The sequence below is a fragment of the Aulonocara stuartgranti genome (assembly GCF_965226115.1).
Source record: "Aulonocara stuartgranti genome assembly, chromosome: 16".
NCBI classification, from domain to species: domain Eukaryota; kingdom Metazoa; phylum Chordata; class Actinopteri; order Cichliformes; family Cichlidae; genus Aulonocara; species Aulonocara stuartgranti.
The window spans coordinates 7,329,282-7,345,046 of NC_138952.1; the positions used below are offsets into that span (position 1 = coordinate 7,329,282).

The 15,765-nt window shown below is 38.6% G+C and overlaps 1 protein-coding gene across 6 annotated transcripts in view; it reads right to left on the reverse strand.

Moving 5' to 3' along the window:
- mlphb (melanophilin b) overlaps positions 1-15,765 on the reverse strand; it is a 54,850-nt gene that overhangs the window by 18,958 nt on the left and 20,127 nt on the right. For 5 of the 6 annotated variants that reach the window (XM_082508838.1, XM_082508839.1, XM_082508837.1 and 2 more), the window contains exons 3-6: positions 6,079-6,300; positions 4,572-4,711; positions 2,411-2,452; positions 428-480 (exon numbers count right to left, since the gene is read on the reverse strand). In XM_082508838.1, the coding sequence (XP_082364964.1) occupies positions 428-480; positions 2,411-2,452; positions 4,572-4,711; positions 6,079-6,300 (457 nt within the window). Of the gene's footprint in view, positions 1-427; positions 481-2,410; positions 2,453-4,571; positions 4,712-6,078; positions 6,301-7,583; positions 10,996-15,765 lie in introns of those variants that run through there. The other variant, XM_082508840.1, reaches the window with a different exon arrangement.

Sequence of the window (15,765 nt, forward strand, 5' to 3'; positions counted from 1 at the left end):
CCAGCATTGCCAGAGTTGTACAAAGCTTAACAACATGCATAAATGTATAAAATCTACATGTAAGTTGTGGCTGCATTGTGAGCTGAACAGTCAAAAATGACTGATGTAACATGATAAGCCAGCAAGTTATTGCAGTGGTTAGCACTGCTGCTCCACAGGAAGAAGGCTCTGAGTTTAATCTATGAGTTTTAGGAGGAATCTGTGTCCTTCCACCTTTTAACCAAATTTAGATCCAAACAAATGTCTTTACTATGACCTCAGAAGGTGTTTCCTCATTTCACTTTTCATTTTCCATCCAACTCTCAACATTGTTCAAACATTTAGTAAGGCTGCCCTTAAAACGATTTCAGATAGTTGTTAAAATTGAGGGGAATCTACTGCTAGTTCTTTTAAGATATGAAAATGATTTAAAAATGAGCTGCCGTACCCTTTGGTGTTGTTGTGAGTCTGTTGCATCCATACTGTGCTCCCCATATGCACCTATAGACAAAGAAGGAAGACATGGCAGTGTTAGAATAACCAAAAAAAGGTTTTTTGTTTTCCAGTGTGCATGCATTTCCAAAGATACCATGTGACTGAAACCAGAGTCACTCCAGACTACAGAGACCTCTGTTATTGTTAACCAGTGGCCTTTGACCTTACAGTGTGAACCTTGTTTACAAAGTACAGCAAGAGAAAGCAAAAGCAGAAACACTATGGACTGTGTTTCAGTCCCTCTTTATGAGAGCGTTTACGAGGGAGCTGCATTTTTGCAGTGTGTAACAGTTCCCTCTTGAATACAGCACGAGAAAGAGGGAAGAAAATGCTGGGAACAACAAAAACTTTACACTGAGCATAAAAGCAGAAAAAGATGAATATTCATATTTTTAGATTAGTCTTTTAGTTCTTACTGTTAACTGCTGAACTAATTTTGGGGCTTTTGCTACATTTTGCAGAAATTATCTGCAGAAAAAAAAACCCCGTGACACACACTAAACTGTGGAAATACAACTACAATAACCTCGTAACATAAGTTACACTTTTTATGTTCTTGAGTCTTTCTGACTAAACCTTCCCTGGCTCTGCTCTTTTACTGTTGATATGCCAGTGGCAATGGGAGCCAGATGACTGTGCCAGACTAACCAGAACCTTTAGGTCTGTTCCCAAACCGCTGTGCCCACCGCATGTGTGAGGCATTCAAAAACACCAAAGGGATCGTTGTAAATGAACGAAAATGAACCTCTCTTATTTACTGTATCGTTATGCTTACAATTATCATCACAGATGTTCCTGTTAAATGTTAAGGTACCAGTTAAAAAAATATATGTATCCATAGAGACCACACATGGGGCTGAATTAGGGGAAAAATAAGTGGGCTCAAATTGACTCTTGTTAGTGGTAAAATGGTGAAAAATAGATTTATTTAGAACAGTTAAGGTGAATCAAAATGAAAACAAAACAGGTACTAAAACAGAACCTGCCTTAAAAGTTTCTGTTGTACAATTACAATCAAATAAACACAGCCAGGCAAACAGGTAATGCACTGGAAGCAATAACTGAACAGATTCACTGAACGAGTTTTATATCTGACATTCAGTCAACTTAATGTCAGAAACTTTTTGCCTGACCACAGAATGAGTCCATTACTCATACAAATCTCTGAAAATAGTGAATAGAAGTTAGAAATGAGCTTTCTGATCATGTTTATAGAAGACCCAGTGAGTCATTCATCGTTTTGATCAAATGTGAGGTCTACATGTATTTGTAACTTTGCTTCTGTAGATCATCACGTGTAGTTGGATAATTGACTGACAAGCAGTTTCGTAGCTGCTGGTAGAAGCAGCAGGATGAACTGTGAAGTATAGCCTCAGTCAAATGCTGCCAAACTGACTGGACAGAGATTAACGGTGGAAGTGGGTAACAACCCAAAACAAAATGTAAAAGCAGTGTTTCTCAAAGTTAAGGAATGGGATATTTCTCAATGGCATGCAAAGAAAATCCTGTTTTCACTCTGAGAGATGGATTGCACATTCCAAGATGGTGCCTTATTGGTGAAGACAGAAGATAATCAGGAGCACAATTACCAAAAATAAAGAAATAAATGAATGAAATGATAATTATATAAATAGATAAAAATAAATAAAATAATAATAAAATAAACCACAACTTTAAAGGGGATAAAATAAAACAATCTTACTGAGAATTCCCAAATGTTTATTAGATCCGATAATAAAATGTCACATAACTTCATGAGTGAGTGAGTTAGCATTTAGCTTAAAGCAGAGCTGTAGCTAAGAACAGTTTAAATACGCTACCAAATCAAAGCAGAATATACTAAAATAATGAAAGCACCTTTTGGTTATATTTAAATTTTGGAAATTCAAACATATTTCTGTCTTGTGACAACATCTGACCTTTTCAGTATACTTACTGTGGACCTCAGGCATGCTCTGTGTGTCATACTCACGAGGCTCTGGAAAACAGAAGAGCAGCGCGCACATGGCTTATTAATTTGCATTTAATTATAGTTTCATATAAGTGATCCGATTCCTGTAATTACTATCACATTGTTCTCCTAATTGCAAATCTAGACGTAATGACATTAGGTTATTAACTGCAATAAATAGCTCAGCAAACTGAGATAATACAGGTAGTCCTTATACTTTCCACATAAAACAATAATCAGAAGCAGCAGTAGCAGCATTAAACGGCAGAGCCAAAGTGAGAGTTAGCCAGTGGACTGAATTAGACTTTTGTATGTGAACAAGACTCTTTTGTAAGTATCAGCAAAGAGTGTGAGGACAGGATGACACCCTCCGAGCTCTGGGGGCCCAGCGGACCATAGAATGCATACAGCAAAAAGACAGTAAAAGAATGTGTGCCTATGTGTGGAAATGCATGTTGATTTCAGTCCAAGTGGTCACATGCTGAGTTCATTTTAAACATAATACATCTGTTAACATGCATTTTTATGACTGTATTTCACGGCTACAGCTTGCATCTGTGGACACTGTGTGCTAGATTCCACATACATACACGACAAACATTTTGTCCTCCTCCCTCCACTTTTGCTCTGCTTCTGGTTGGACGAGCCCTGCAGGACCGAATCCTTCAGTTCCAGGCACAGAATGGGAGACATGTGAGTGAATTATCACAAGGCCCACGGGAGCTGCATCGGCCAACCAACTTGCTCTGTATTCCTTCCCAAAATCCTCAGGGGTGACTCAGCGTAAACAGTACCAGAGGTCTCGGCTGTTTCTATATAATTCATCACATTCGCTCATCTCCTGATGTTGTGATCTCAAAGGGTAATCTGTTGTGAGTAATAATGCTTGAAACTGACATAAAGTATGCTTCAAGGATCACTTGTATCATATGCTGTGGGTGTGGCCTCAAAATGCAGCGTGAGCAAGTTCAAAAAGAGAGGAAAAATGGTTTTGATGAGGCCTAATAGCGTCACTGGATCAGACTTTAAACCTGAGCTGCACACAATAAACAAACAGCATTTTCCTCCACCTTAGTATCTCTGGTAATAATCTCCCGCAGGGCAGAGTTAGAATAAGCATCCTGGTCAGCTGACGACAAAAGATAGATACAGCTGTGAGGAGCCAGAAAGCAGGAAAAACAGGAAAGATGGAAGATTAAATCCCTGTGACAGATCTGGCAGCCTGCTAATATTTGAGAAAGAGAGCAGAAACTTTCTTCTGGTGACTTAGTGTCAGAAAAATAAAGATGCTCATACAAAGACGGCTGACAAATTAAAGGACAAGGGTGACATAAAGCGTCTTGGACCACAAGATTGGCGCCATTGCAAACACCATAAACACTATTGTCTCAAAATATATTCTCTAATTTGCCGTTTTCTTTGATGGAGAAGATCTGATGATTGCAGAGGCCCGGGCACAGCATTACTTTCAGTCTGCGTGCATCACTGTGAAGAACTTGCATTTTGTTGTCCAGTGAAATATAATAATATACATTACAACTCCAATTCTTGAACTCAAACACAGTTCACAGATGAGATGGCGATCGTCACGGTGACGTTTTACCAGTCGAGCTGGAGTGATGCATATTTTCCAAGCAGCCGCAGTATAGTATGCAGCTGCTGAATCTCAGTGAAGCCTTTCATTTAGTGGGGATTTCTCATGGTAAGCTCAAGCAGACTTCCATGACTTCGAGTCAGTGCTCTCTGACTCTGGCAGATTGAACTTTTGACCGGCAGCTTCTCCTCAGGGCTTGTAAAGAAATGAGTGGAACAGATGGAAATTTCTTAAGATTGCCTCTTCAAAGCCACCTTGACCTGAGGCTTGACATTACAACACATTTGTAACCTTTTATTTGCACTTGTTTGGATATTCATGTAGACATTCCCTACTTGGCAACTGCCCAGAGCAGCAAGTGTTTGACTGCTAACCACTAAGCAGTTTCTAATTAGTCAGTGGGGTGTTAATCTTTTTGCTTAAAGGCCACCGTGACAGTACGCTGACTGGCAAAAATGCACATTTTCAGCAGCAGAACCAGGATTATGACATTCCAGACATAAGCTTGGTTTGAAACGAAGTAACAAACCAGACAGAAGGTGGATTGCTCACCTCCTAAGTCACTCTGAGAGCGGCTGCCTTCTCCGTCGAACCTCCTGAAGAGGGAACGCATCACCTTGGCGCTGCCGAAGCGCTTGAAACGGGCACGGACGTTCTCATGGTACCACTCCAAAGTACCGATCTTGAGTACTCTGTAAGTGAGAAGAATGGAAGGAATCAAAATATAGATGCTAAAGAAGTCATTCACAGATGAGGTTCATTCTGAAAATGAATGCATATGCATTTTATATTAAGAGATTTTCTTCTATTTGTTTATTAATTCAAGTATAACATTACATGTGAAACGTTTAAAATGAGAACACATGGTGAGAAATGAGCCCCAAATGAGGCCAATTTATACACTATCCCATAATATCACATAGAAAATACTTGTGGGAATACAGACTTGCCAGCAAAAAGAGCTGTATTTTGCTCTTTTGCTATAAAACAGCAGTGTGCAGGTTTAAGCATGAGATACATAGCATGATGCTTTCCAGACACTGGCCAAGCTCCATTAAAGAACTTTTTAGTATGCAGCTTCATCTCAACAAACAATGGTATCATGGTTCCATATGGAGCTGATTTCAAGCAGGATGTATTGAAATCTATCGCTGCATCCAGCAGAGCCTAAGCAGTAAAAAGGATTTTTTAAATATCTGTTTAAAAAGCAGCCAAACATCCATCAAAGCACATCGAACCTGACGCTTAACCTTTGATTCAACAACAGTCGCCTCAAAGCTCTTTAACTACTGACAGGACATGGGTTGCCTCTTTGTTTATTAGTAATCTGAATGTGTTATTTGCTCATTTTTATTCATCTTATCAAGAAAGAACACAATGTCCTAAAAACATAAATTCACTTTTAGAAATGTCGAGTTGCCACAGCAAACCACAACTTGCAAATCAAGCTTAGCATCAGTTCAGGCCAGAAATACACAATCTCAGCTTTAGTCGCTCAGTTCAGCAGATGGAAGAGCTGGTACCCATCTACAAAACCAGTTGACAATTGTCATGTAGAGCAGTTTGTGCTATTTATGTTTCTTGAACCTGTCAAAAGTGCTGCTCGCTGCAAGCCTCTTTGCAGCCCACCACCTCTTTTCATGCTTTTTCTGACCTACTCTCTGTCACATTTACTATGATTAATGCCTGCTTTGTAGAGTGTCTTGCTGCTGAACTCTCCACCTCTGGCTTTCCATGTATGCATGTGGAAGGAAATCCCGCTGAAAATTAACAGAGGAATCTTCTTTTGACTTTAGTTTTTTCTGGCTCTAACATATTAAGTGCTTTCCCAGGTACACATCCCAGAGCTCGCTGGTCAAGTTATTAAGCATGGTTAAAGGCATGTCAGCACAAAGCTTATGAAGCTCATGGAGACAGTGTGTTGTCCACAAATGACTGGTTTAAAACTTGAACTTGAACTGCATTTATAGTTACAGTTAAATATATGATTTCTTGTATTCAACATGACACTTAGTTTGAATGACCATTTTGAATTATTCTTACACTGGTCATTACCTACCTGGTCATGTGACAGGTGTCACACACCCAGCCATCCTCCTTCTTGTTATAGCGGCCGCAGGACTTGCAGATGTAGAGCTGGCAGTCCAGGCACTGATGCTTGTTGTTAAGCAGGAATTTAAAAGGCTGGAGACATCGAATGCAATGAGACTCAGTCAGGCTGGTCTGGTTCCCCAGCAACTCTTTCTTGGTATCTTCCCTCTCAACCTTGGTCTTTAGATCCCTGAAAACAAATAAGACAACAATATGAAAGGCTAGCATATCCACAAGAAGGCAGACTGTCAACAAACAAATAATCTTCCAGGCCTGGTAGAAGGTTTTATTTCACATCTGGTTCATTTGATATAACATTAACCAATTTACTGTATGACTTATGAATGTAGAAATAGTCGTGGGTTAAAAACATGCAGGTCATTTTCATGCATTTGTAAAGAGACAAAGCAGAAAATGCATGGGAAAACAGTGTTATACATACAGTACAAGAGATCCTTGAGAGAAAATTACTTCACATTTTTACTCCAGGGATCCATCCAAACTGACTATTAAATGCTTGTGGCACTTAACACACTGATCTCCTATATATTTAGTCAAAGTGCATATTTGGCTTTTAAGTGTGACTGATATACCCATAAACTGCCGATATAACTTATTAAAATTTAGCCCAGATGATCGGTATAAGACGGATAAAGCGAAATCCAGCTGCTGGTCATTAATAATGACATTTAAAATTATATCTGTTAAAATGGAGAAACACTTAATAAATAACACCACTTTCACTTAAAGTAGATATGGGTTAAAACAAGCACACACACACACACACACACACACACACACACACACACACACACACACACACACACACACACACGTCTACATAGTGTAACTATAGATGACAGACAGATTCAGGCAAGAGCTAATATTGTGGCTCCTTTGAAAAATCTATCCGTCTTCATTTTAGATCGGTAGCGGTTGGTTTAAAAGTTTAAAGAATACAAAAAGCATGAGACAAATTTGATTTGTATTGAATTTGCTAGACCTCAGGTTTTTGCAGATTTTGAGTAATACTTGAATTGCAATTCTACCAGAATACATTGTGTGATGGACCAAGTTGGAAAAGCAGGAGTCATTAGAAAAATAGGGTTTTCATTTATTTAACCCCAAAAATTATATTTACAAAAGCAACAAATGTTGAAGTCATAAAAGAGGTAAAAGAAACAAAACCCACCTCTGTCAAAGAACTGCAAACTTAACAAACCAAACAACTGGCCAAACAAACAACTGACCTAAACAGGAAATGACACACAAGGGTAAATATAATGGCTGATCAGACCACTATGACACACGAGTGGTAACTAAACAAAACACAATCATAAACCACAAAAATGATGCAGCATAGTCTAGTTTGTTAACAAACTAAAGATCAAAGAAGAGAATCAAAAACCACTAAACCCTAAAGTCAAATATCTAATCAAATACAAAAGCTTTTTTTAATGAAAGGAAACATACATTCTCCCCTTCAGCAGGAAGTGGTGGTGCCGTCCATTTATCCCTCTTTGTATTTAACAGCTTCAAACCCTGGCCATCACCTTTTGTCTGGCAACTCTCACGGATCATGGCAGGTAAGAAGTAAAAGAAACAAAGGTTAGTTAAAAATCAAACAAAGCAATGAACTGGTATGAATAAGTAAACTATATGTGCGCGCTTACAAATAGAACAAATGTATCCAAACCAATCAATAAACTTACTGGAAACTAAAGTGTGTTATTGTGTTCAAATGAAGAAATGAAAATACACAAGAGTTACCAACTTTAGAGTGTGGAGATGGGTTTGGCCATCACAAATTGCAACACTGGTTACGTTCAGTAACTATGAGCCATTTTGTGCTCAAGGGCATGACAAAACATACCTATATTCATATCTGTGTGAAATAGCCTCCATGTCATGTGATCAGTCCTTCTGCAGATTGCAGTTCTTGACAGTCCATATCCAACATCTAGAATAAGACACTGCAGAACTACACTAACACACACCTTGACTTTGTTGTCTTATCAATCATTTCTACACAATACAAAAAATCCTCTTGCTACTATTGGTTGAGGTCATAGTAAATAGCCAACTTGTAAATGCTTCTAACATACCTGCAGACAGTTAAAGTCATAAGACGGTTAGCTTTTTGTGTTTCCTTTATGTGGTTGATCATCGTCTGAAAAAAAGTCCTGATGCCATTCATTGATGCTAGGTCATTCATATCTTTGTTCAGTTGTACTTTGGTTGGTCAAAAGTCTTACGGCAGAACTGGACTTCCCTCACGCCATTTCCAAAATACTCAACTCATGAATCCTGTGGACCATTAGCTGCTGCTGCTTTGGGTGTATTTTTGTGTCCCTGGACACCATCGGACAAAGTTCCCCCCTTTGACTCAAGTATTTATGCTTCGCTAAGCTAACCATAGCCTACACCGCTGAGTCCGAGACAATTTAAAAAACACATTTCCCCCCAGATGTTCAAATAATAAACATTTAGCTGTCATGAATGAGATTTGAAGGTTAATTTCTAACTCATTGCTCACTTTGTGTTTTTATAGCTGCAAAAACAAACCTCATACTGCTGCATTAAAAAAAGATTTTATGAGTCAAATTTTGGCTGACACGAGTAAAGAGATGGCTGTCAGCACATGGATGGCAACACATAGCTTTATTTGGCACCTCTTTTCAAAAACAATCATGTCAGCCTGCTACACTGAAAAGCCAGTAACGGGACAAAATTCTAGCAAGAGGAAAATGTTTCACTGTGACTTTTTTGTTAAAATTACATTGTAATTGCTGTAATTATCAAACTTTTGATATTGTTATTGTTGTAAAGTTTTAATCAGTTTTAACCTTCTTCCTGTTCAAATCTTTCCTCTTCTCTGCGTGGCTTGGAATCTGCTTGCATGTGTGTTAACAATGACTTCATTGCTTTGAGTCAGATCATTTTGTTCTGCAACGTTTTTAATTCAGACTTTTGCTGATTGTTGGATAAGTAACAGCTTCACTCGGTGCTGAAGGATGCTAACAGTAGTGCGGTGGAAAAATTCAGATAACAACTCCCAAATGTCACACAGCATGGGTGGAGTCTGGCAAAACACCCGCCGGGGATGAGAGGATGCTTATTGTTTATTAAAGATTTATTTTTTTTAAAGGCCATGCTTTTTAAATTATAGCCCAGGTCATTGGGATGAATGGGATACTTTGTAAGCCTCTTTTAACCTTTTGCAGAAACAGCTGCTGGCCACTAGCAGTGCGATTTAAAAGTAATATCTCTTAAATCTACCCTCCTCTGAAACATGAAATCCCACAAATCTGGTATACAAGATGCCCTTCTATGATTTCAACTACACATGTGTGCTGTAGGCAACTACCATACCTGCCAAGCACCAGGGCATGACTTGCAAAGTCAACTATCAAAAGACAAGTGCAGCAGCATGCAAAGAGGGGAGGATAGCAGAAGTTTATAAGTGGAGCTCCCAAAAAACTGCAACAAGACTTTTATGTTCCAATGACTGATGAAGGTCGTGAAAGCACAAGAAATTATCACTTCACAAGTTTCTATAGTAATTATTCAAAATTACATCAGTTAATGTTTTTTTTTAATATACTTAAGGGCAATGGAGACTTTCAGCAACAGCACAAAAGGTTTTGATTAAGAGCCATTTGAACGGTTACCTCGAAAATTTGATCGGCTCCTGAGAAAAATATTTAGAAATGTTGCTGCTAAGTTTGTCTTTCTGTAGCTTGGTACCATTAATTTTGTTTTATTTTCAGCTCATGTTTCCTGCTGAATGTCTTTACAGTAGCAAGACTATGACAAAACTATAACCTGCAGATCACATAGCTGAAACAATGAGCGAAAAGGGGCTTGATTCTTCAGTAGAGCTGAGCAGGACTACACACTGGTGCAATCAGTCTTTGTTGATTTGTCTATTTCACTCTTTAGATTTCTAAGCCGATCTTCTCATTGGGTCCAATTCTCCAAACAGACTTAACTATGAGCTTTGTCTTATCTTCTTCAATAATCATGTCAGGGACCTGTGCACTTACAGGCTGCACTTGCTCTAAAGTACTTTTTGGCTTTAAATAGGACCACTAGCTATTGATGCTCTAATCAGAAAAAGTGTTTACTGAGGTCATAGGTCAAATGAGCAAGTCCATCTTTGATATACAGTCTGTGTACACACCTTTTACTGCTATCTGAGAAGGACATGTTACTCAGATATGATCATAGTCAAATCTGTCCCACTGTCTCACTGGTGGGTATGAAAGTGACCATATATAAGAGCTAGTCAATAACTAGCCTACATTTTACAGGTATTATTGGATACATGAACTAATCATTTAAGGAATGCTGCACAGTCATAAAATATCCAATTCAACTATATTTATAAAGAACCTTAAAATACCCAGCACAGGACCAAAGTGCTGTACTGTAAAGTAATTGTACAGAGCTGAATATGTAATATAAATAAATACAAAAAGCACTGCCAACAATAAGCAAAAGGCTAACAAAACTTTGACACATTGCTAATATAAATAATATATTCACTAGTACTAACAGTAAAAACATTTCTCAATAAACTGTAAATATCCAGATTAATAGAACCTAAATATTTAAACGCTATTAAACACACAAGTATATGCAGAGTATTTGTATGTACCTCTGTAGTGTAAACAGTAAGATTCAAAGAGTGTTATATTTTTCTTCAGTGATATTTTATTTTATAAAAGTATTAAAATAAGTAAAACAAAGGGGGCCATTAAATTGTTTTTAATAAAAATAGTTGAAATAACTTGGGCAGCACAGTGATACAGCATTAGCCCTGTGCCCTCACAGCAAGAAGGTCCTGCATTTGACCCAGCCTTTGTGTGGGCATGCTTCATGTCCTCCCTGTGCTCACCTGGGTTCTCTGGTACCTTTAGGCCCGTGACTGCTAGGATAGGCTACAGGCATTTCATTTTCGAAGAAAATAAAAACAACAGATGAATGAAATAACAAATTTTCTAAACATTTAAGCATTTTTATGCTTAAATGCTTATGCGTTTATAGAAAACTTTCGTGTATTCCCCAGCACTCTCCAGTATTTGATTAAAAGCAGGTAGTGCAGAGTTTTTGCTTAACCGGCAAAGCTCAGGAATCCGGGTGCGGCAGCCAGGCGTTCAGTTAGTTACTTTAGTCCTCATAGCTGTCTGCCTGTTCCCATACATGGCGATCTCTCTCTGTGGCTCTTCGCATAAATCTGACTCTGTCTAGCTTAACTCAGCTGGTGTAGAGAGTCTTAGTAACATCATCATCTTTTATTCTCCTGCTGACTCAGCTCTATCTGACAAGTTGCTGTAAACTAGATCTAAGCAATTGGAAAAGATCAGGAGTGAGACATAAAAAGGGAGGGTGACACCCATACACAGAGGATTAGGGCTGGAAAATAATAGTTTCTGAGGAAAGAAGCAGATGCTGCCCTTTGGACTTTTAAACAGTCTGTTGAAATAGCGCTAACCCACTTTAGGTCAACTTTCCTCTGATTGGCTTCTCCTCATAAACAGCAGGCGTGTGAGGTTTCTGTGCCTAAGACAGGTTGTAGGGATATTAGGGATATGTGCTCTCATCATTAAAATCCAAGACAATAGATACATGCATGCATAGAACCAATTATTACAAGCGGGCTGCAGCCTCAGCTTTTGGGAGTACTTTTTGGGAGTACAGGAACTGACCTAATTATTTGAAATACGTGAAAAAGGAGACATCTAAAAATAAAACAAACACTAAAAGTGCAGTGTATCATATTACAAATCTAAGGTTTTATATATTAATACCTAAAAAGAAATTATCTGGTTCTATCTGCTTACAAGTCTCTAATATAAAAATAAAACCACAGTTTAACAACAACACGTGGGATAATTACACCCTGTGATTATTTAACAAAAGCTGAATCGAACTGAAGAAGCAGTGAATGAAAAATTAAGCACACCCCATGATTCAGCAGCTTTTAGAACCAGCTTTAGCAGCAATAACTTGGAATAATAGTTTTCTATGTGACTTTGAGGCTTTCACATCATTGTGGAGGACTTTTCGTCCACTCTTCTTTACAACACTGCTTCAGGACATTGGACTTTGCACACATTCATTTATACACAGCGCTCTTAAGGTCCCACCACAGCATTTCAGTCTGGTTGAGATCTGGACTTAGAAATGAAAAGAAAAAATCAAAGTGCTCTACTTTCATTACTGAATGAAGTAGTCAACAACTTGAAACCCACAAGATGTACTCTGGATATTGTTCCATCTTGTTTACTGAAAGATGTTTTTGATAATGTGAGTATGAGTCCCTCCGGGTACTCCGGCTTCCTCCCACCGTCCAAAGACATGCAGTTAGTGGGGATAGGTTAATTGGTTAATCCAAATTGCCCATAGGTGTGAATGTGGGAGTGAATGTGAGCGCGAATGGTTGTCTGTCCGTGTGTATTAGCCCTGCGACAGACTTTCGACCTGTCCAGGGTGTACTCTGCCTCTCGCCCTGTGACAGCTGGGATAGGCTCCAGCGCCCCCCGTGACCCTGAAAAGGATAAGCGGAAGCAAATGGATGGATGGAGTATGAGTTTGATTTCCATGTTCAATAGCAGTCTTCAGTCAGGCAAAATCTGCATCCAACAGTTTTATCCAACTTCAGACCAATTTCTAAATTGCCTTTTCTTTCTAAAGTCCTGGAGAAAGTTGTCCTTCTTCACCTCCAGACCTTTCAAGATGAAAATGGCATTAGTGAAGTATTTCAGTCTGGTTTTAAAACTCACCACAACACTGAAACTGACATTTCAGTGACCTTTTAACATTTATTGACTTGGGAGATATTGCCATTTTAATACTATTAGACCTCAATGCTGCCCTTGATATAGATCATAGGATTATTTTCTCTCAGTTGTACATTGTGTTGGAATCAAAGGGACTGCATTGGAATGGTTCAAATCTTATCTGTCCCACCGAAGTTTTTCTGTTATATTGGGGGATACATCATCCTCAAAAACCTCACTTTCTTGTGGGGTCCCCCAGGGGTCCATTCTTGGCCCAGTCCTTTTCCCCTATGCTCCCTATGCGCTCAATTTTTTTTTTTTAACAATATGGCATCTCATTTCATTGTTATGCAGACGACTCACAGATTTACCTACCACTGAAATGTAAATTTTTAAGTCCTCTGAAGGTTTTACTAGATTGTTTGGAGGATGTTAAGGCATGGATGGCTTTAAACAGAGGTCGTTGAGTTTGGTCCCTGTGACCACTATGACTTTGGCAGTAATCTAACCTTTGATAGACAGATCAATTCTGTAATCAAAACCAGTTTCTTTCATCTCTGGCTACTTGCAAAAGTGAAGCCATTCCCCTGTTTCAGAGACTTTGAGAGAGCTATTCATGTGTTCATTTAATCTCACCTAGACCACATATCCCCCATACTAGCATTCTTACAGTTGCTGCCAATTATTTTCAAATTAATTTTAAGACTTTATTATTTGTTTATATTCGCATTGCAACCTCGCAATGCGGGTGTGCAGATCCCATGATCTTTTGAACTAGTATACAACTGGTCTGTGGACCAAATGCTCCTAGCTGTACCAAGGTCCAGATTAAAGCACAGAGGAGATCAAGCCTTTGCTGTGACTGCTCCTAAACTGTGGAAGAAACTGCCCCTTCACATCAGGACCTCCTACTTTTGTCTTATTTTTTATTCAAATCTTCTCAGTTCATGCTTCTTTCCTTAAATTTTGCCATGTCTTCACATGCTTTAATCTCCTTTGATTATTTTAAATGTACAGCACTTTGGTCAGCCATTGTTGTTTTAAATATGCTATATAAAAAAAATCTTTTATAGAGGTGCTCACATCTACTGATGTTCAATAAATCATGTGCATTTGATTGGACTGCAGTTATCCTCTTGGACTGCTTCTGCATTTTGCCTTAATTTTTGTTAAATAAATAATGCCACTGTGTTTCATGTCACATGTTGTGTCTATCTAATGTTATATTTGCCTAATTTTAAAACCCGGTGAATATTGGGTTTTGAATTGAGTTAATTTGGTGAAAATATGAGCTTAGAACTTATAAAGGGTGCAATTTCTTTTTTACATAAGTGCATTATTTACAACAGACAAAAAAAAAATACCCCCATTTCCTTTTCTTAACTGCGTCTCAAGTTCTGAATCTCGTGGGACTGGAGGCTATCCCAGCTGGGTGAGAAACAGGGAAAACACACCAACTACACCAGAGGAAAACTTCAGCTGAAACAGCTGATTGATGTGTGTTGACAGTGAAACCAAAAAGTAAACTGACAGACCAGAAAACCAAAAGAATGAGAGATGGTATAAGTATGTAAAAAACAAAACGAACAACCCCCCCCCACCCCCAGCATATAAAAACCAAAACAGTGACATTGCCTTGTAAAGTTAACAACAACAATTTTCCAGATAAATCTTTTCTCCTTGCACAGAGTCATTTGATCTACTGTAAGTAATAAAATATTGATTAGTGCAGTATTATTGTCTCATTTTGCATGCTTTTTTAAAAATTCTCACAATAAGATGTGACTCAAAAAAATAAAGTTTTACAGCTACACATATTGTGAGATTGTAGTTTACACAACACAATTACTTAAAATAAAGGTATGTCACTTAGGAAGTGTGTTGATGTCTGTTATTTTAGTGAACAAAGCAAATTATAAATCATTGCCAAAATATTTCATTTTGCGATCCATCCAGTAGATGTGGTTTTGCACGATTTAGGCGTGGGCAGTTTTATATGTAAACCACATGAAAATCTGCACCTTTTTATAGACCACAGAGGACTCGGATGAAAACAACAGTTGCCTGAGAAGCAAACAACTGGCTCATCTAAATGGAAAACAACTAGCTGAAGAAGAACATTGGCAGGGACCTCAACCCAAATGGTTAAAACTGTCGTGTCCTGTAGTCTGTGTCCATCCCGCTTTTCATTGCCTTCTATTTTGGGTAATTTATACTGGAGACACGAAGGTTCACTGTTAATGTATTCTAAGTAAATTAGTGACAAAAAGACTCTTATTATGGACTTGTAGACAGGCAAAAGCACTTTAACAGACTCCAGACAATTCAGGTTTCTCTGGCTGCAACAACAAAATAATAAACTGCAGAAATACACACATTTTCCAAATTAGCACGAGTGATTCTGATGAGACTTGGCCTAGATATGTTCAGAAAAAAATCATCTGAAGTAACTGTTGATGCACTATCCATCCACTATATGTCTACATTATTGCTGAGTCAGGAACCATCCATCCAGTCTGGGGGACTCACAAGGGTGCTACACACTTTCCTAGCTGTCATGGGGTGAGAAGCATGTGTCACGGTCCCCTGGGGGGTCTAGGCGGTGAGGGGGAAGTAACAAAAGTGACCGGGTCAGAAAAAGGAGTCAAGGAGGCAAAACAGTTAAATAAAACAGTTTTATTGAAGTAGTTCAACTAAAAGAGACGGACAAGCCGCTATCACCATATAAGAAACACAAACAAAACTCAGGCGTTGGTCAATAAAGCACAAAGTCAAAAGGAAAGCGCAGCTCACTAGCTGGAAACCACAATGCACAGCTCACTAGCTGGAAACCACAATGCACAGCTCACTAGCTGGAAACCACCGCAAAC